Source organism: Delphinapterus leucas, chromosome 9 (genome assembly GCF_059928025.1).
Source record: "Delphinapterus leucas isolate spDelLeu-1000000601 "Yukka" chromosome 9, BTC_Dleu_Yukka2, whole genome shotgun sequence".
Taxonomy (NCBI): Eukaryota; Metazoa; Chordata; class Mammalia; order Artiodactyla; family Monodontidae; genus Delphinapterus; species Delphinapterus leucas.
Window position 1 is genome coordinate 12,577,987 of NC_143137.1, and position 21,939 is coordinate 12,599,925.

The 21,939-nt window shown below is 37.1% G+C and overlaps 1 protein-coding gene across 11 annotated transcripts in view; it reads right to left on the minus strand.

Moving 5' to 3' along the window:
- AGK (acylglycerol kinase) overlaps positions 1–21,939 on the minus strand; it is a 93,271-nt gene that overhangs the window by 35,582 nt on the left and 35,750 nt on the right. For 10 of the 11 annotated variants that reach the window (XR_016394268.1, XR_016394267.1, XM_089917296.1 and 7 more), the window contains 6 exons: positions 17,306–17,381; positions 11,164–11,256; positions 9,417–9,449; positions 8,000–8,094; positions 3,439–3,480; positions 3,105–3,174 (listed from right to left, as the gene is read on the minus strand). Coding sequence is in view for 9 of the 11 variants with exons in the window: in XM_089917296.1 (XP_089773422.1) it covers positions 3,105–3,174; positions 3,439–3,480; positions 8,000–8,094; positions 9,417–9,449; positions 11,164–11,256; positions 17,306–17,381 (409 nt within the window). In the remaining 2 variants the exon portion in view is untranslated. The remainder of the gene's footprint in view (positions 1–3,104; positions 3,175–3,438; positions 3,481–7,999; positions 8,095–9,416; positions 9,450–11,163; positions 11,257–17,305; positions 17,382–21,939) is intronic. The other variant, XM_089917297.1, reaches the window with a different exon arrangement.

Below are 21,939 nucleotides of genomic sequence, written 5' to 3' on the forward strand. Positions count from 1 at the left end.
TTGTTTTTTAAAAGAAGAGGAATCTGGTATCAGGCTTCATCTGCAATGCTTTTCACCACATTCTGAAAGCAATTTCCAGAAATAAAGAAAAAAGAGAAGACAAATTCAGCCTAGCTGGGTGCCTCAGAAACTACAGTAGAGGCTACTGTACTATGTTTTCTAGGAATTGATTTTAAAAGTTTTCTGCTTCCTGGGGTGTGTTACCAATATACAGAGCCTGTGTTAAATTTGACACTGGTTTCATCAATTCACAGAATCAGTATATTTGAAAGAAAAAGATAAAGGAGACAAGAGACATTTAAATGCAAGCACAGTCAAGAATGTTCAGTTAAATCCTAATTACTCTAGAATGTATTACTTCTCACACATAAATAAGAAGCAGTAAATCACTCAGTTATTAAGAGATCTACCCTGATTCACTCCTTTGACAGCAACAATAAAATAATGGATGCTGATCTGTAGTCTCTTTTCCAGGTTAACATTCCTTTCAGCACATTTTGTGAAAACGATTAAGCTTTATTAGATGCTAAAGAATCAACTGCAACTTAAATCGCTTTTACCCTGACCAACAAGGTCATGGTGGAGAGTCCAGATATCACTGCATAAAGCACAAAGGAAAATAAAAGGGAAATGGGTTGCAAGCTCACGGGTTCATCAACCGTAAACGTGCATATAGCAAATGCCATATAACTAGGAACGACATTTTAGGATTGAAGTTTGGAATCATGACACAGTACGGAGGCTTCTTCCACAGATACTAGGAAACTTGCATGCATATAAAATGTGCGTAGCCTTTGGAGGACAACCTGAATGTAGCTGGTACATTCTGAGGCTAAACCTGAGTAAAGTATGCAGGATTCGCTGTTTATAGGATTATTTGGCTTTATGGCTCAGCCTTCTTAGGAACCTGCCTTTTCCAGGGGGAAAAAGAAGAAATTTAGATGAAGAAGGAATAGATACTTAACTACCATCAAGCGAGAATATCTTTTCCCTAGGAATTAAACCCTTTTTAGAGAGAAGATTCTGATCAGGAATCAGGAATGGCTATTGGGTCTTCTTCCCTCCAAAATTTTAATATTGGTAAGATGTCAAACCAAAACACCTTGTATACGTGCAATGAACACCATATTTACCTCTCACTCAGCTTCACCAGGCCAACATTTCCCCACATTAGCTTTATTTCTGTGTGTATAGTTCGTAGTACTGTTAAATCATTTGCAAATAAATTGCAGGCTTCATGACCTTTCACTCCTAACTATTTCAGCATGTATCTCCCAAGAACAAGGACATACACGGACATAACCATAACACCATTGTCACTCTCAAGAAATCTCACACTGGCACATAACATCTAATATATCATCCATATTAAAATATCTCTGATGTCTTTTACGGCTGACACTGTTTTTCATTTTTCCAGTCCAGGATCTCGTACTGGACTTCATTATGATATTTCTTTAGCTTCCCTTAATCTTGAACAGACTATCTTCTTTTAGATTTCATGACACTGACATTTTTGAAGAAGCCAAATCAATGGCTGTTTTTAGAATGTCCTACAATTTGGATTTGATTGTTTTCTCATTATTAGAGTCAGTTAGATTAAGACTAATGTTTTGGGCAGAAAACCACGTAGGTGATGTTGTACCCTTCTCAATGTATCACATCCGGAGGCAGATAATGTCCATCTGTCCCATGATTGGTGATGCTGTTTGATCACCTGGTTAAGGTGGTATATGCTAGATCTCTCTACTATAAAGGCACTTTTTCCCTTTGTAATTATTAAGTAACTTGCGATCATTTGAGACTGTGTGGATATTTGTTTCTCAACGACCTTTTATCCAATGTGTGTAGCATCCATTGATGACCCCTGTTTGAATTAGTGATTTCATTAGTGATTGCCCAATGGTAATTCTCTAACTCTGTTGTATCTTATACATTTACAATTTGGCAATTCTTCTGTAACATAACTATAGATTCATCATTTTTATTTAATGTATTATAATCCACTAGCATTATTCTTTTTGATGTTCAAACCAGCCCAAAATTGGCCAATAGGGTACCATCAGGCTGCCTCCTATTTTGCGTTGTCTTCATCAGTTTTTGAGTAGTTCTTTGCCCTTATTCTTGCCCTGCCTCTGAAAGACATCTTTTCACAGAATCCTGTTAAGTTTTATTAGGGAATGGTACTTAGAAACCAAAATCTGGATGCCAGATATGCTCGTTGTTGTTGGGTGTCACTGCCTTTAGGCCCCTTCAGTGGGCAAAGAGAGCAAATGTCTTTCTAGAGTAATTCATGAGCTCATCTACAAATCAGTAAGAAAATGTTAGACAACCCAATAGAAAAATGGGAAGTTCTGCTCCTCTCTAGGATGTAGGAAGCAACAAAGAACATTGTTCCCACCCTAAAAATGAGAAAAAGCCTGATAATCTACAGAATCATAATTATTCTTAAGCCCAATAGAGAGCTGACAATGCAAGACAACCAAGTAACCTGAATTCCAAAGAGAAGGCCCTCCAAAAGACAGATGGGTCACGAGAAAGGTTTCGCCTTTGGCAGAGCATGAGATAGAGAGGTGGCCACCATACAAACAGGTGAGATGAAATCAGGTGCTGTCCTAAGTGCGTTATATTTATTAGCTCTTTTAATACTCAAAACAACCATATAAAACAGAAAAATTACTTGTGGGCCAAAGGTAATCAGAGGAACTAAAAATCATGATACCACTATACTGAGAGGTGATACAGAGGACTTCTGATAAGAGGCCAAGAGATAAGGTCTAAAACTGATAAACCAAAAAGTAGTATTATATACTTAAACTGAATTATACACCTAAAAATGGTTCTGATCGTAAATTTCATGTTTTGTGGGGTTGTTTTTTTTTTTTTTTTTACCACAATTTTTAAAAGTAGCATCACGAGCATACTAATTAGTGATAACTAGAACAAACAGGTAAAATTATCTTCTCTGGGGGGTTATACTTCACATAGGAAAGGGTAAGAAGAAGAACAGTTGTTTTCTTTACAATCTTATTTGAACTACTACATTTTTTTTTAAGTGTGTATTACTTTGTTAATTTTTTCAAACTCTGATGAAAAGATCTTACCTTGATCTGCAAGACATCAAGTGGAACTGTCTCTCCTTTCACAATGGCAAGTGTAGCATCTGTAATATGTCTAAAAGATAACAAGAAGGAAATGATCATGTTGTGAAAAATAAGCAACATCTCCCCCAACACACACACACACAACCACACTCCTACCCAGAGTACTAATAGCTGGGTCAAGAAAAAGACAAATTCTTTCAAAATACTCCAAGAAAGCAGAACAAAGGTGTATAAAAGAATTACTGATACAAATCTAGTGGAAGGCTCTGATACAGGCTCAAAGAGAAGGCTTTGGCAAAGAGAAGTTTATACAAGGCACCAATCATTTATTTACCTCACATTTATTGAGTCTCTACATGGTGTCTGACTTTTATCACTGGAAAATATGATAAATAAATAATAATACATCTTTCATTCACTGTAAGAGAATGAAAGTCAAGCACTTCAAAAACCATATTCCTTTTTACTCTAATAATCTGAAGGATAGCTAAAGGACAGGATTTGCTGGAGTTATATTAGCAAAATATAATAAATCCCCAAAATATACACATTAACTCCAATGCTTGGATTACATTCTGGGTTCCCTAGGAAGCAAGTTGAAACTTAAGACACAGCCTACTTTACTTTCTCATATTTCTCTATCAACATATCTTTATCCCATTTTCCCTCCAATACAGTTGCTATCTGGGAAGTAGGTAGCAGTTTAGAAAATGAGATTCAATTTGGGAGAAAGCAAAACACATGATCACCAGTTTAGATTAATTTGATATGAATACATTAATTTCAAAGGAAGTTATTAGAAAGAATCCTAAAGCTTTGTGCTCGCTCTGAGCAGTACCTAGCACATTAAGAGGTTTAAGAAGTGCTTTTGAGAGGGTGACCTTTAAAAAATGTTCCAACTGAAAAATGCCTTTTTCTATTAATTTTTTTTCAAAATTCCTTGGCAGAAGATGGTTAAAATGCAACCTTAAATTTATCATTCTCCAGCAATAATTGAAAGTTCTAAATAAAGCAGCACTGTAGCACGAAACAGCTATTTTTTAGGATTATTTATCTGCAACATTCCAAATTCAAAATTCCTTTTTCTTCTGTAGTAATTATGGTACAACAAATCTCGACAGCAATGCAAAAAGCAAAGCCTTTTTCTTTTAAGTAGCCTCAGGCATCTGCCATGTTAAGAGGTCTACAAAATTATGAACCCAGGGCAGACTGACTTAATTATCTAAGAGCCCTGGGGCATGCTTATAAATTAAGTTTTATAAATCTTTAAATTATAAATAGAAGCAGCAACAACATTAGTTTAACTACAGGGAAAATCAGCTCCTAAAAAACTGAAGGCTATTTAAGACCTTGAGGGCAGCCACACTGCACAGACACTGGCTTTTGGATAGGTGAGGTGTTCTCTAAGGGACATGTCCTACCTCCGCATCACTGGCATATCTGGTAATGCTGGCAAGCAGTTCTAATAATCTATACTGACAGGGGGAAAGACTAGCTATCTAAAGTAACCAAGACCCAAACCAGATAGGATTTGTCTCAGATAAGAAAAAATGTTTAATTCATTGTTTGTCATATTTATAGCCCCTTAGAAATTCTAAACTGGGAAAAAAATATGGCAAACTGAAATGCCACATTAGGCTGCAGGATGATTGGTAAAGAGCTGACCCTCCCCATCAGACTAAGGCTTGAAGCATGAGAGACGTTTTAATAAAGGTCTGCTATATGTCTACGCTTATGCCTGGTGTTTGATATATGGAGCAAGGTTTTTATCTAAAAAAAAAAAAAGTTAAAAGATAAAAGATGACTCCTAAAACTACAACAGCAAAAACAAATCCACAAAACCAGCCTATTCAAAATCCCAAAGCAGACCTGGACAGCCACATGCAAAAGAATGAAACTAGACCATTAGCTTACACCATACACAAAGATTAGCTCAAAATGGATTAAAGAATTGAATGTAATAAGACCTGAAACCATAAAACTTCTAGAGGAAAACATAGAGGGTAAGCTTCTTGACATAAGACTTGGCAATGATTTTTTTTTTTTTTTTTTTTTTTTTTTTGCGGTATGCGGGCCTCTCACTGCTGCGGCCTCCGGACGCGCAGGCCCAGCAGCCATGGCTCACGGGCCCAGCTGCTCCTCGGCATGTGGGATCCTCCCAGACCGGGGCACGAACCCGTGTCCCCCGCATCAGCAGAAGGACTCTCAACCACTGCGCCACCAGGGAAGCCCGGCAATGATTTTTGAATCTAACACCAAAAGCAAAAGCAATAAAGGTAAAAATAAGTAAGTGGGGCTACATGATACTAAAAACCTTCTGTGCAGCAAAGAAAATCATCAATAAAATGAAAAGGCAAAACCTATTGAATGGGAGAAAATATCTGCAAGTCATATATCTGGTAAGTGGTTAATATACAAAATACATAAAGATCTCACACAACTCAACAGAAAAAAAAATCCACTTGAAAACTGGGTAGATAATTGGAATCGACATTTTTCCAGAGAAGACATACAGATGTCCAACAGGTACATGAAAAGATGCCCAGCATCATTAACAACCATGGAAATGCAAATCCAAACACAATGAGACATCACCTCACACCTGTTAGAATGGCTATTATCAAAAAGATAAGAAATAACAAGTATTGTAGAGGATGTGGAGAAAAGGGAACCCTCCTGCACTGTTGCTGGGAATGTAAATTGGTGCAGCCACTATGGAAAACAGTATGGAGGTTCCTCAAAGAATTAAAAATGGAACTACCATATGATCCAGCAATTCCACTTCTGGGTATTTATCCAAAGAAAGCGAAAACACTAACTCAAAAGATATATGCACTCATGTTTGTTGTTCAGCATTATTTACAGTAGCTAAGATATGGAAACAAGCTAAGTGTCCGTTGACAGGTGAATGAATAAAGAAGATGTGATATATATGTGAGATACATATATATATATATATATATATATACACATTTGTGTGCACACACACATACACTGGAATACTATTCAGCAATAAAAAAGAATGAAATTTTGCCATCTGCAACAACACTGATGGACTTGGAGGGTATTATACTAAGTGAAGTTAAGTCAGACAGAGAAAGACAAATACTGTATGATATCTTATATGTGGTGGCATCTTTAAAAAAACAAAACAAAACAAGGGACTTCCCTTGTGGCGCAGTGGTTGAGAATCCACCTGCCAATGCAGGGGACACGGGTTCGAGCCCTGGTCCGAGAAGATCCCATATGCCACGGAGCGACTAAGCCCGTGCGCCACAACTGCTGAGCCTGCGCTCTAGAGCCTGCGAGCCACAACTACTGAAGCCAGTGCACCACAACTACTGAAGCCTGCACTCTAGAGCTCCCGAGCCACAACTACTGAAGCCCACACGCCACAAATACTGAAGCCTGTGCGCTAGAGCCTGTGCTCCACAACAAAAAGCCACTGTAACGAGAAGCCCGTGCACCGCGAGGAAAAGTAGCCCCCCCGTCGCAGCAACTAGAGAAAGCCTGCATGCAGCAACGAAGACCCAATGCAGCCAAAAAATAAATTAAATTAAAATTTTAAAAAATCAAGTTCATAGATGATACAGAGAACAGATTGGTGGTTGTCAGAGGTGGGGGGTGGGAGGTTGGTAAAAAGGGCGAAGGGAGTCAAGTTATAAAATAAGTCAGTCATCGAAACAAAGACCCAACACAGCTAAAAATAAATAAATAAATAAATAAATTTATTTAAAAGAATAAGTCAGTCATGGGGATGGAACGTATAGCATGGCAACTAACGTTAATAATACTGCATTACATGTCCGAAAGTTTTTAAGAGAGTATATCCTAAAAGTTCTCATCACAAGGAAAAACAATTCTGTAACTATTGAATGGTGACAGATGTTAACTATACTTATTGTGGTGGCATATAAATATCAAATCATCATGTTATACACCTGAAACTAATATGTTTTATGTCAACTATACCTCAATCTAAAATAAAAATCCCAAAGCAGAAAAAAAAATCCAAAACAGAAAATCACCTGAGTATTATTATTGTTATTGATTCTAGAAGGTTATAACAAGAAATGTCTTGAGAAGATTTCAATTCATTCATTCACAAATATTTTTTATTGACTTCCCCCAATGTATCGCAGAGCTTACATTAAAGATCAGGCAACTGACAATGAGAACCTGCCTGAAAATGATTTGTCCAAGATTATATTTTTAAGCATTGTCAAAGCCATGACTCAAATTCAAGATTCCCATCTTCCTGAAAGACTAAATCTTTGTTTACATAATGCTTTTGAAAGAAAAGAGCAATAATAGCAACTTGCCTGACTCCTGAGGACACTGTTAGACCCACAACAATTTAATTTCATGTCAGGGTTGCACTACTTCCCCTGTCTACTTTATCCACACTGCCTTCCACTTTTGGCATTCCCTAAAGGACGTAACTATATTTGGTTGTTTTAGCTACTTATATTATCAAGGTAATGGAGCCAAGGCTGCTGCTGGCCCAGTCTCCGCAGGGAACTTGCTATTTGTCATCATACATACTTAAAGCAAACAAATGATCACTGCGAATATGTCTTCAGCAGAGGATCTTACAACACAAAAGCACACAAACAGTATGCTTGGACCAGCGAAGCTACCTTCATAAGTGTCAGAAGGACATCAGTATTCGTCTCCATACCTGCCCTGAGGACTTAACATTAGATCACCAGGGTCCCACAACCCAACAGAGAAACTTCCCAATCAACCCAACGCTTGAACTCTGATCTCTTCCTCTTAATGATCTGAAGTTTCAGGCTATCAAAACTCAAAAAGAAAATTATATCACACGTGTGAATTTTCCATTCCCAGGCTCGCTTACCCACAAATGCTACCATCCCACATTGACAACCTACTGGACTTTGTTTCCACTTTCGGCAAAGAGTGTCTGACTCAAACTACTGGTCTGGCCCAGTGGGATAAATCCAATGGGAATCTTACTGAAGGTAGCCTGGCGAGGAAGAAAACAAGAGCAAAGTTTTATTGTTATGGTCAGAAAATGAGGTTGAACAGAGAGGCACAGGTGTGTCCACTATGACAAAGTAACTGACCCTGGGCCTGCCTCCCAGCCTTCCTTCCCACACCCCTAGACCAGCAACCAGGTAATACTGAGGAAGCAGGTTCTAGAACAAGGCAGTTCATGAAAACAACATACCTTCACATTTGGAAGGAATATTTGGGTGCTAATGGCAGCTGGTTGAAAGAAATTTGGTTAAGAAAATGAGGGTCTTAGATATTAGATAAATGCATGATTGTGACAGACTGTATTATGTTGCCACACTATTTGACAAAGTTGCAGATAGGATTCAACTAAAAATGTCTAACATTTGTACAGTGACTGAGGACAGGTGAAAGGGCTTTATAAACTACCTCAAGTATAAACAAGGCTAAGAGAATAAGCAAGGTCAAGTAGCAGAAGAATGGCACAGTAGAGGACTTAATTAAAGGCCACAAATAAACAGATACCGTAAGGTTCCTAAAGATTATTTTGAGCTCAGTCTACTATTACCAAAGGGACTGGGAAGGATCTTCTTTCTTGTTATTACTTATAAAATATTTTATCACACTTTTCTACAATAATTTAAAGTAATCTCACGAATACCCATGTACCCAAGACCCAGATTTAACAAATATTACATTTTGCCATATTTGCTTCAGAGTTTTAAGAAATAAAGTGATGCAGATACAACTCAAGTCCCTTCTCATCCTACTCCCCTTTCCCCTCCCAGAGGAAGCCTTCATCGTGAGGTGGGTGTGATTCCTTTCCATTCACATTGTTATCCTTTTACTACATAGTTTAGGCATCTGTTAAGAGTATCTTTGTTTTCTGAATTTTAAAACTTTGTAGAAATGCATAAAATACTTTGGCAACCTGCCTTTATTGAATATTTTTTAGATTTACCACGTAGATATTTATAAACCTAGTTCATTCATTTTAACTGTTGTATGGCTTCTAATATATGAATATACCACAATTTATTAATGAAGGAATCCTTTGAAGAAAAGATTCTATAGGGAAATTTTATATTTTAAACAACTCTTGGTAAAAGCCATTGGATACCCTGGATCCCCAAAGCAGAAAAGTCCACCATGAGTTAATAAAAGTGTTCTATGACATAGGCAGAAGTACTTTATTTTCTAAAATCCGAGGAAGCACAACTTGTGCCCATCTTAAAATATAAAAAGGGGAGAAAGGGTAAAAGAAAGAAATAAAGAGAGATTAAAACAGGAAAGTAAAAGTCAAAATGCAATTATTCTTATTTTAAAGCTCACCTCATCTGCTCTTCGAAGAACTCCAGTTATAACCTACAAATGTTTTAAAAAAATTATTATGAACAACTTGTATTTCCTTTATCATAAAAGAATTGGATTCAATTTTCATGGACCACAAACTTGTTCCTGTTTTCTTCCTAGAAACTATGTCAAAAGATGTATTGGCTCTTAAAGCACAAACTATTCTCCAATAAGATCAGAGCTAGATTAGATTTTATTCTCCACCTAGGATCAATAGTACTATAAAGGCTAAGATAAAATAATTATAAAACTTCCACATTATATTAGTAAAATTACGTTTTAAGTTCTATAAGATGGGTATAAATGTGATGTACACATCAATTATACTAAAGATCCTAGTTTCCTACTATGAAGTACACATATCGGGAAAAAAACAGCACTTTGCTACACTCAGAGAGAAGCCTGCTCTCAATAAATGTTTCTTACTGATGAATATGAAGACAAGGGAGACTGTATTCCCTCTATAAAAAGAATTTTTAATTTGAATTTTTACTTAATTTATTTTTTACTTTTAAACTATAATACACATGGTCTTGTAAAAACTGTGGAAAATACCTGAAGAAAAAATACTTTCTCATAAACCCACCAGGCATCATTAGTCAGTTGTTTATATTTTGCTATATTTCCCTCCAATTCTTTTTTTTAACCAGGGCATATTTTGATGACTAGATTATACCAGATACACAATTTGGTTTCTTTCTTAAAAACATTTTGTGAAGTCAAGGCAAAAGCCAATCTTCTCCCGCATCTCCCGCCTCACTGAGTTTCGGGATTAAATGGAGCTGTCGTGAGTTCCACTTCATTACTTTGTTGGTATGCTATCCGTATTCTTCACACTTCATTAAAAATCCATAAACACAATTACAAGATCATTAGCACAGTCTTTTTAAAAGAAGCTTACTAAGGCTTACATGATTGCTAACTCAAACACAGGACAGTGCCCTGTCCGCTATTATAGCTCCTGGTCCCTGAACACCAATGAAACCACCAAAATAGAGGCAAAAGACAATGAGAAACGAGGTATGGATGTGACTTATGGTACACAGGATGGGGTGACTGAGCGGGAGGGGCACCTGCACTGGGCCCTTTAGGGGTTTCCAATACATAATGTAGGTTCTAGTCTATTGCCCTGGAAAAGAAGAGCATTTCCAGGGCAATATACTTACTGTCCTTATTGGACCAAAGCAAGCATTAAGGAAATGGAATTGCAGAACAAAAGCAACGCATACATCAGAACATGTAGACCTCTGCCTCTAAATGTACCATTAGGAGATAACATTACATGGGATGGAAATGATGTGAGAATGGACAGATGCATTTTTTTAAAAGGCAATTGTTATTTAAGTTTATTTTATAAGAAACCTTCCCATAATTGAAACAGTGATTCCCTAACAAACAGGGCTACTTCATAAGAGTCTTCAAAATATAAAAAGCGTTTCACACCCAGCACCATTTTGTACCCTGTTTTATTCCATTTTATCCGACTTAAATCTGATAAAACAAAAACCCTTCCATGTGCTGGGTATAGAATTTATACGAAGCAATGAAATAAAAGTGCATGAGAAAAATGTAATGCTATACTTGTTTCAGAGAGAAACAATCCTAAAAAGAATGGATTACAAAGAAATAATTTCCTTGAATTATAACCACTTTACGCCACTGCTCCAAGACCTAATTTCTATTTTCCTCCCTTTCAAAATGGTTTCAAACAGAAGAGCGGCCACACCTCCTGCAAAGTCCCATCTCCTCCAGCAACAATGATCACATCTGTGTTTTCCAGCAGTTCCAGGAGCTTCTTGGCTTGGCCCTCATAATCTGTCTGCAATACAAAGGAAGCCTTTGGTAAATTTATCATCCTAGAGCCACAGGCCCAAAGGTCTAAAAATATGGGATATTTTCTTTAAAGTTTTACACTGAACCTTTTCTTAAATTCTACATAATTGATATACATGAGAAACTAAACAGCTATCAAAGCAACTATGTATGGTTTTTATAGTTTTATATTTTTAGAGCTGGAAGGGACCTCAGAAACCATCTAGGCGGCTCCTTACTTTAAAAATAAAACTCAAACCTAGTGATTTGTCTCGGTTATACAGTCAGCTAGTCAGAGGAATCATTTCTAGTCCAGTGCAGGTTCTATTATTACATCATTTACCCAGTGACTTTCATTTGCAAGCAGAAAGTCAAGTGTATGTGCAAATAAGGAGAAACAGATGTAATAAAAAGAGCACAGATTTGAGAGCCCAGGAGACCCAGATTAAATCCCAACTCTGCTACTTTTTAGCTGAGTGGCCTTAAACTCTCAGAATCTTAATTTCCTTATCAATGAAATCACGTGTACTGGAGGAAGGGAAAAGCGCTTCTTCCTAATACTGTTGGAAAGCAGTATGAAAAACGACTAGCAAGGTAACTGTTCTTAACTGGCACTGTACTACATAAACGGTTACTGTGGTTTTGCTATGATTGTACATAAAGAAATATAGGTATGGCTCAAAGCAGTCACAAAATGGTGACTAAATGGTATGTAAGCCTCACCATTTGTATTGAGGATACCTCATTTCAGATACATACGTAGACTTAAATGAATGATCTAAGCCACCACCTCTAAAACCAAACACTGAATTTTAACAAATGTAATGCAACTAGTACTGAAATAAGGAAACACTCTCTCCTGTTGACACTTTACTAGACCCACTAATAGGCAAAAATTAAAGATTTGGATGTCAGATGGGCTAAAGCACCTGGGCCACTAAGTCACAGTCAACACACGAAAAACAAAGTCCTACACTAACACCATCTAATCTTATGATGAATGGTTCTACTTTTATCCTGAAAAATGAAATGACTGGCTTTGCAGTTATACATTTGTAAATATTTCTTTTTTTTTTTGTCTCACAGTTATCAGTTTATTAGAAAGGATTCAGATGAACAGACAAATGAAGAGGTACATGGGGCAAGATGTGTGGGGAGCGGTGTGGAGTCTCCAGGCCCTCTCTGGGCGTACCACCTCTCCTCAGATCTCCACAGGTTTATCAGCCCAGAAGCTCTCCAAACCCTGTCCTTCTGAGTTTTTGTGTCGGTTTCATTACATACCCATGGTTGATTAAATCACTGTCCTCTGGTGACTGAGCTCACTCAATCCAAATATTTCACTTTTTTAAAAAAGAATATAGGGACTTCCCTGGTGGCACAGTGGTTAGGAATCTGCCTGCCAATGCGGGGGACACGGGTTCGAGCCCTGGTCCAGGAAGATCCCACAGGCCGCGGAGCATCTAAGCCCGTGCGCCACAACTACTGAGCCCACATGCCACAACTACTGAAGCCTGCACGCCTAGAGTCCGTGCTCCGCAGCAAGAGAAGCCCGTGCACCGCAACGAAGAGTAGCCCCCACTCGCCTCAACTAGAGAAAGCCCGCACACAGCAATGAAGACCCAACGCAGCCAAAAATAAATAAATATTTTTTTAAAAAGAGAGAATATATGTTGATCCTGATTAAAAGGATGCTTTGTGAACACCCCGAAATAGGTGATCACTGGGAATCTGCATGGGTTCACCGAGAACAAGGCATTTCAGAGTATCCTCATCTTTGACAGATTACTAGATCAGAAGATCAGGAAATCCAGACAGACATTCTATTGGGTCTTCAGCAAGGCACCTGGCAAGTTATTTGATAACATCCTTGGGGACAAGGCGGAGATAGGTGGGAACAATACACTAGAATACAACTGGGTGAACTGATTACCAATTGAATGTCTACGTTCAAAGCAAGATGCTCAGTGGAGGGACATCAAATTTTAGGTAGATTCCTGGTGACATTTCTTTAGGGCTCTCCATTCAGCCTTTTCCTACACAACACTTTATCAACAACAGAGAGGAAAGGTAATTGACTGAATGCGTAAATGATACAAACCTGACAATCTTGCCCCTCCTGACTTCTTCAACCTCATCCTCTCTCCTGCCTCCCCTTGCTCATTCTCCTCCAACTACATTTGCCTCTCACTCTTCCTCAAGCCCCAAGTACACTCCTCCACAGAGCCTCCGAACGTGCAGTACGTTCGGCCCGGAAGCTTTCCCCAACCTACCAGCATGACTCACTCATTTCCCCCACGTCTCTTCCAAAGGTCATCTTACCAGACTGGCCTTCCTTGGCCTCCTGAACTAAACTAACACCGCCATTACTCTTGGTCTCCTTACCCTGCTTGATTTTTCTTCTTGGCTCTCATCACCATCTGACAAATCATATGTTTATTTGTATATGTGTTTTATCTGCATCCCTCCTTTTCACACTTTGAGTGGAAGCTCTTTGAGGACAGAGAGGGAGAACTTGTTTAGTTCAGACTGTATCCTCAACAGGTAGAACAGAGCTTACTTTGTAGTAGGTACTCAAATATTTGCAAGACAAATTGATAAATATGAATAAGTACATGAATGAAAGAACCAAAATTCAAAAAGATATTGACAGATTTAACAGACCATAATTTAAAAGATTACATTAATAGGGATGACACATTTGAGGCTCTGATCTTAAGAGGAAAATTCCAAGTGCAACAAAGAGAAAGGATAAAGAGTGGCCGATGCAGAAAACGAGAACCTTATACCTTTCACAAAAATTAACTCAAAATGGATCATAGACCTAAATGTCAAATAAAAAACTATAAAGCTTCTAGAAAATCACACAGTAGAGGATGTAGGTGATCCTGGGTTTGTTGATGAGTTTTTAGATAAATCACCAAAAGCAAGAGCCACAAAAGAAAAAAACTGATAAGTTGGACTTCCTTAAAATTAAAAACTTCTGCTCCGTGAAAATACGGTTAAGAGAATGAAAACACAGCTTTAAAAGACAGTATAAGAGAAAATATTTTTGAAACACATATCTGATAAAGAACTTGTGTTCAAAGAACTCTAAAACTCAACAATAAGAGAACAAACAAGAAACAACTCAATTAAAATAGCAAAGATTTGAACAGACACCTCGCTGAAGAAGATATACAGATGGAAAATAAACCAGTGAAAAAATGCTCAATGTTATGTCATTAGGGAACTGCAAATTGAGACAATGAGAAACTACTGTATACCTATCAGAACAGCTATAACCCCGAACACTGAGAACACCAAATACTGATGAGGATGTGGAGCAACAGAAAATCTCCTTAATTGCTAGTGGGAATGCAAAACGGTACAGCCACTTGTGGAAAGCAGTCTGCCAGTTTCTTACAAAGCTAAGCATGCCATGTAATACAGCCAGTGAACTCCTAGGTATTTACCCAAATGAGCTGAAAAATTATGTCCACACAAAAACATGCGCACAAATGTTTACGGCAGCTTTATTCATAACTGCAAAACTGGAAGCAATCAAGATGTCCTTCAATAGGTAAATGGATAAACACACTGTTGTACATCTACATGATGGAATATTATTCAGTGAGAAAAGGAAATAAATAAGCTATCAAGTCATGAAAAGACAAGCCACTGAGGAGCCCAGGCGAGACCAACACAAGAACAGCTCTGAACACGGATTGTTGACCAACAGGATTGTAAGCAGAAAAACTGTTGTCAAGGTGGTTTGTTATGTAGCAATAGATAACTGGTATAGAAATAAATCTAAATACATTAACAATTACAATAAATGTTAATCGATTATATGGTCCAGTCAAAAGGCACACACACAAAAAGCCTTGGGACTTTAAAAGATCCTGTTTTCATGCCTTTACCAATGATGCATTAAAATATAAGGATACAAAATGGCTTAAGTAAAGATAAGTAAAAATTATACCAGGTAAAAACTAATCAAAGCAAGCTAGTATGGCTACTAACAATACTAAATAAAATAGACCACAGTAAAAGACAGCATTAGTGCTAAAGAGAGTATCTATGACAGTGTCAACATGCAAGAAAAATGAAAGAATTTGAAATGTGAATGCATCTACTGACAGTCTCAAAATATAAAAAAGCAAAAGTGGATAAAACTACATCGAGAAACAGACAAATCTATCTAGTGCGATATTTCTAACACCTCTTTCTGAATAATCTATAGTTCAAACAGAAGAAAAAAATCAGTAAGGACGTGTAAGATTTGAGCCACACAACTAACAGACTTGACTGAATGGACATATATAGAACATGGTACCCAATAACTGATATATATTCTTTTTAGGCCTACATAAAACATTTATGAAAACAAACCACATGCTAGGCCATAAAACAAATCTCAATAAACTTAAAATACTGGAATTATATAGACTACATTCTTTGACCATAACACAATTAAATCAGAAACCATTAACAAAAAGATGTAGGAAAACTTTAGATTTGAAAATTTTAAAACATGCTAAATAACTCATAGGTCAAACAAAAATCATGATGAAAATTAGAAAACATTTAGAAATGAATAATAATGAAAATATTACATATCAAAACTCCTAGGACGCAGCTGAAGCAGTAAAGTTTATAGCTTTCTAAGAAAACACCAGGAGAGAAGGGTGAAAATTAATGAAATAAGCATCCAAGTTAAAATGTCAAAAAGAACAGCAAAAAAAAAATGCCAAAGAAAGTAGAATGAAGGAAACAATAAAGACAGACCAGAAGTTAATGAAAGAAACATAAATGAAAGGATCAACAAGCCAAGAAACGGTTCTCGGCAAAAAGGATTAATTAAATTGACGCACCTCTCACATGACTGGCAGGCAAAAAAAAAAAAAAAAAAAAGCACAAATAAACAATAAAACAATACTGAGCAAGAAAATGATGTATTTCAGATGTCACAGAAATTTAAAAGTTAAAAAGAAGATATTATGAACAGCTTGATGCCTATTAATTTGAAAACTTAGATGAAATTCACAAATTCCTTTAAAAAATGTACCTTACTAAAATTAATTCAAGAAGAAACAGAACTTCCTGATGTACTTCTACAGCCATTAAAGAAAGTTAATATACAAAAAAATTTCCCTTCAAAGAAAGCTCCAGGCCCAGATGGTTCTCCTTGTGAGTTCAACCAAACACTCCAGGAACAAACAAATATCGGTCTTAAATAACCATTCTCAGATCTCTCATACGTAGAGTCTGCAATATGCATTACAGGTCCTGAAATAAATGTCAGTTTTCTTCCCCACTCTCCCATCCCTGGAGGCAGACAACCAGAAGACCACACCTCGGACAAGCTGGAGAGGAGAGTTCAACATCAACATTGCATGGTCAACTGGACTAAACGACCGTTCAATCTCTATGAGTTAATGAAAGTGTGTAATATTAAAAATTGGTATAACATAGATTTACAAACATGGTAACAGTGATTTTCACCAAATACACACACCTATGTACATACCACACACACAGCACTTAAAGTCAAGAAAGTGGAGTCTTGAGGCATCTTCTGAAATAGCACAATTCCCTCTCATTTATTTTTGTCCCCACTTCTTCTTACCCAAATCTCGAAAATTCTAAAGGTTTACCACTTAAAATTCCTCACCTGAAATAATTCGTCACCAGAAAGAAAATGTTTACCTGTCTGCGGAACTACGAAGAAATTAAATTAATTACTCAAACTTGAAATTTCTTTTTAATAGTCAGAAAAAGAATTCTTACAGCTGTAACAACTTTCACCTTCCAAGAGACAATAGTTCCACGTCCTATCTGTCAGATGGAAGGAGCCAAGTTCATGGCTCCATTCAATCCTGTTCTGAAAGTGAAAAGCTGACCGTGGTTGGAAAAAACAATATTATCTTATTAATTATCAGAAGAAGAACACAACTTTGACTTCTCTGTTCTTATCTTCTAAGTGATAAGTGATTTCTGCTAAGAAGTCAAGAGAAGAGGATATGTTATAAGGAGGGGTAGCTTGGATAAAATCAACATTCTAGAGCAGTTCTCACCTTAACGATAGTCACATCCATGCCAGATAAGTGTAAAATCGGGGCAGCATTTTTTTCAAATAGAGTCCTGGCTTTGCTGTAGACAAAGGAAGAAAACACAAATATTTTAACGTGAGTTCTCAACAGGAAATATAAAAAGCCCAACCACCTTCTCTAGAAGAGAACAAGAAATAGCGTAGAGAACACGTTTCCTCTATTTGTTCAAGGACAGGAAGGCTAGTGAAGAGTAATGAGTTTCTCTGGATATAAACGTGGACTCTTTCACTCTGGGGCCTCCAAGATTTTGCCCCTTGTCTAATACAATAAGCTCTTACCCATGTGGCACGCTTAGAATGCACAATCTAGTTCCTCTAGAGGAAGTGTGTGCACTGGATATGGCTCCACTCAGGCAACAATGTCTGATTCACTCAACAAGCATTTACTGAGCCTCTACTGTGTGCTAGACACATCTAGGAACTGGGCAAACAACAGGACAAGGCAGACAAAAATACTTGTAACTGAGGTATAATGTAATAAGCCCTCATGGAACTTATTTACATTCCAGTGGTTGACTGAGAATGTACTAGAAATCAAGGGATACAGAAGCTGCAAAAAAGTCCCCAATTGCAGAGTCTCAGAGTTGAATAAACGTTAAAACATGCCGATCAGCTGACTTGTCTTTTACCCAAATATTTTCAACTATCACATCACAAGACAAAAACAAAAACTAGTACTTTCAAAACAATCAACACCAAACATCTAACTTTTACATCCACATTTACTCAGTCCTCTTTCAAAAAGGTTATTATTTTTTATCAGTGATGCATGCTTCAACTTTCTTAAGAATATTTTATACTAGAAACAGACACAAAGGTAGTGAATGAGGAACATGTAGAGTTATGCACAAACCAACTTCAACATTCTTTAAACTAAAAAGAAATAGCTATCAAATGGAACACAGAACATAAAAGATTTCTGATTATGAATTAAAATAGAAACTGAGAAGCTTGAGCAAATTTTTACAAGAACCAAAAAAATACCTTGAACCAAGGGCACACCTGAGCACTTAATAAGCAAATTAAACAAACATATCCTCCCTCTTCTACAGCTCTGAATGCTTGTAAGAGTGAACATGAAAGGCTAAATGGAAATTTCTCCTTTCCAGATCACCATTTCTGGGGCTTAACCCAACAATAAAAGGCGAGCTAGTGATACTGTAAACATTTCTCCTTGCAGGGTTGCTTTCATTTCTAGGTTGATAAGAAAGGGTCAGGTGGAAGTGGATTAGATCTATCTCTGAGAAGCAAAACTCTGGAGAAGTCTCAATCGGCTGTATTAGTCACTTACAACACATCTATAAGCTCCTCTGAGTTAGTTTAAGAAATAAGATTTGGGCTTCCCTGGTGGCGCAGTGGTTACGAATCCGCCTGCCAATGTAGGGGACATGGGTTCGAGCCCTGGTCTGGGAAGGTCCCACATGCCGCGGAGCAACTAAGCCCGTGCGCCACAACTACTGAGCCTGTGCTCTAGAGCCCGCAAGCCACAACTACTGAAGCCCGCACGCCTAAAGCCCGTGCTCCACAACACGAGAAGCCACTGCAATGAGAAGCCCACGCACTGAAACGAAGAGTAGCCCCCGCTTGCCGCAACTAGAGAAATCCCACACGCAGCAACGAAGACCCAACTCAGCCATAAATAATAAGTTAATTAATTAATTTTAAAAAAACAAATAAGATTTGTAGAAGTAAAATGAGGTATCACCTCACACCAGTCAGAATGGCCATCCTCAAAAAGTCTACAAAGAATAAATGCTAGAGAGGGTGTGGAGAAAAAGGAACCCTCCTACACTGTTGGTAGGAATGTAAATTGGTACAGCCACTATGGAGAACAGTATGGAGGTTCCTTAAAAAACTAAAACTAGAAGTACCATATGATCCAGCAATCCCACTCCTGGGCACATATCCAGAAAATATGAAAACTCTAATTCGAAAAGATACATGCACCCCAGTGTTCATAGCAGCACTATTTACAATAGCCAAGACATGGAAGCAACCTAAGTGTCCATCAACAGATGAATGGATAAAGTGTGCGTGTGTGTGTGTGTGTGTGTGTGTGTGTGTGTGTTTCTGTGTGTAGAATATATTATATACATTATATATAAAGGAATATTACTCAGCCATAAAAAGAATGAAATATTGTCATTTGCAGCAATATGGATGGACCTAGAGATTATCATACTAAGTGAAGTAAGACAGAAAGAGAAAGACAAATATTATATGATATTACTTATATGTGGAATCTAAAAAATAATACAAATGAATTTAGTTAAAAATAGAAACAGACTCACAGACATAGAAAACAGTTATGGCTACCAAAGGGGGAAGGGATAAAGTAGGAGTATGGGATTAACAGATACACACTACTATATATAAAATAAACAATAAGAATTTACTGTATAGCATAGGGAACTATATTCAATAACTTATAATAACCTACAATGGAAAAGGATCTGAAAAAAATATATGTATGTATATACAACAATCATTTTGCTGTACACCTCAAACTAACACAAGACTGTAAATCAACTATACTTCAATTAAAAAAAAGAAAGAAAGAAAAAAGATTTGAACATTTGGGCCTTTATTCACATCTTTGTGATGCCACAGGTACAGAAAATCTCTAAAGTGGAAGTGAAGGCATTTTTTTTCCTTCTAATATTCCATATAAAAGATTGAAAAGCAAGTGTTACCAGTAATAAATGTATTATTTATTACATAATTAAGGGTGAGATAGCACCAGAGTTAAATAAAACTTTCTATACCTCTAGCAATTTGCAGGTTCACACGCACACACAAAATAATTACTCCTTAATGTATCATTTATTAATGCAAAACAGTTATTTCCTAAAGCTCTAATGTAGTTTTAAACCAGTACTACATAATGAAATAGCTACATGATAAATTATAAATTATGTGTCAGGTCAGAGTCAAGATGACAAAAATAGTACAGTTAAACAGTGAAAGCTTTAAAAAAAGATGCTGGAGAGATTCAAAGTGGCTGCTTCCTAGAAGCTTGCAGGGATTCACCTTGTTAAAGGGGACCATGACTTTAGAAAAGAAACACTTTCTTTACCCTAGCCTGCAGGTAAAGGTATTACACTTTTCAACAAGAACCTACCTTTAAAAACGCAAATACACTTACGTGTAAAAGTGTAAACGGAACCTAAAACTTCTCTAAAAGAAAAGTTTATTCATTTTTTAAAAATGCAAATATCTCAAGTAGGAACTCAAAATGACTGATTATAGCTTAAACAAACTACCATATATTTCAAGAGAATTAGCAAGTTACTAACTTACTAGATCTCTAGAGGAACAGGACCTGGAGCAGTTACAACAACGGAGGCAAAAGGAGAGATCCCAGGGTGGGAGAGCCAAGTAGAGAACCTTCTGACCCAGCCTACAGGTCAGTAACACCAAGAACAGCAGCTTATATTTATTTTATCAGGTGCTAACTATGAAATGGAAAGAATGCTGAATACCTTATAGGCATTACCTCATTTAATCCTAAAGAATTACATGGTAATTTTTATAAGGCATGTGCTATTAGCTTTCACACTTTACAGATGAGTAAATTGAGGATTTAAGAAGTTAAGCAACACCGACAGTATCACAGAGCAGAGAAGAGTATACAGAGGATACACCCAGTTCCCTGCTAGCTTCTCCCACAGGCCACCAGTGACTATTTAGTTATCTTGGGTATTTTGATTGTGTTGTGTTAGAACCTTTGTTGATATTTTTGTTCAGCGCTGGTTTTAAACAAGAATGAACAAGAGGTCTTATGACTGGTATGTTTATGGGGGCGGGAAGTGGCTCCAACGAAGGTGGGCAAATATGATTCAATTAGGTAGAGTAATGGAGCCGATTTAGACAACCTGTAGGTAAATATCTTAAACTGCTGAATTAAAAAGAAATAAGGCGTGACTAGCCCTCACATCTGTGAAGCCACACACACTACCTCCCAAGAAATGACTAGGGAAACTTATTTCAGAGCCCCTGCGTTTCTCTCCAATGTTAACCTCACCACTTAGAAGCTACTCCCAACTATGCTTTTTGCTGTTGTTCTTATTATCTTAATGTCATTTGACTTCGAACTTAGAGAATCCAATCTAATACATACTTATTAATTTTTCCTCAGTCAGGACAAAAAGAATTGTTCTGGCCGTTAGACAGAATAAAAGGTATCACTTTTTTCTCCCCCTCAACCCTTTAATTCTTACTATTTTTAAAACATAATTTTAAATTTTAAATGATTTCTTCTATAAGCCACCAAAAGTCTTATTCACCTTTCCAGCTGAATGAGAGTTGTACCTAACTAGCAATGTAAAAAAAAAAAAAAGGTTTTATTTTGCTTATGGTACTTTTAAAAATTAATAGGCTATTTTTTAGAGCAGTTGTTAGGTTCACAGTAAAAATGAGTGGACAATACAGAGAGTTCTCACATACCCCCTGCTCCCCTACACACATGCACACACACACACACGCACACACACACAAAAAACCTCCCTCACTTTCAATATCCTGCACCAGTGTGGTACATTTGTTACAATAAATGAACATGGACACATGACTGTCAACCAAGGTCCCAACTATTCTTCA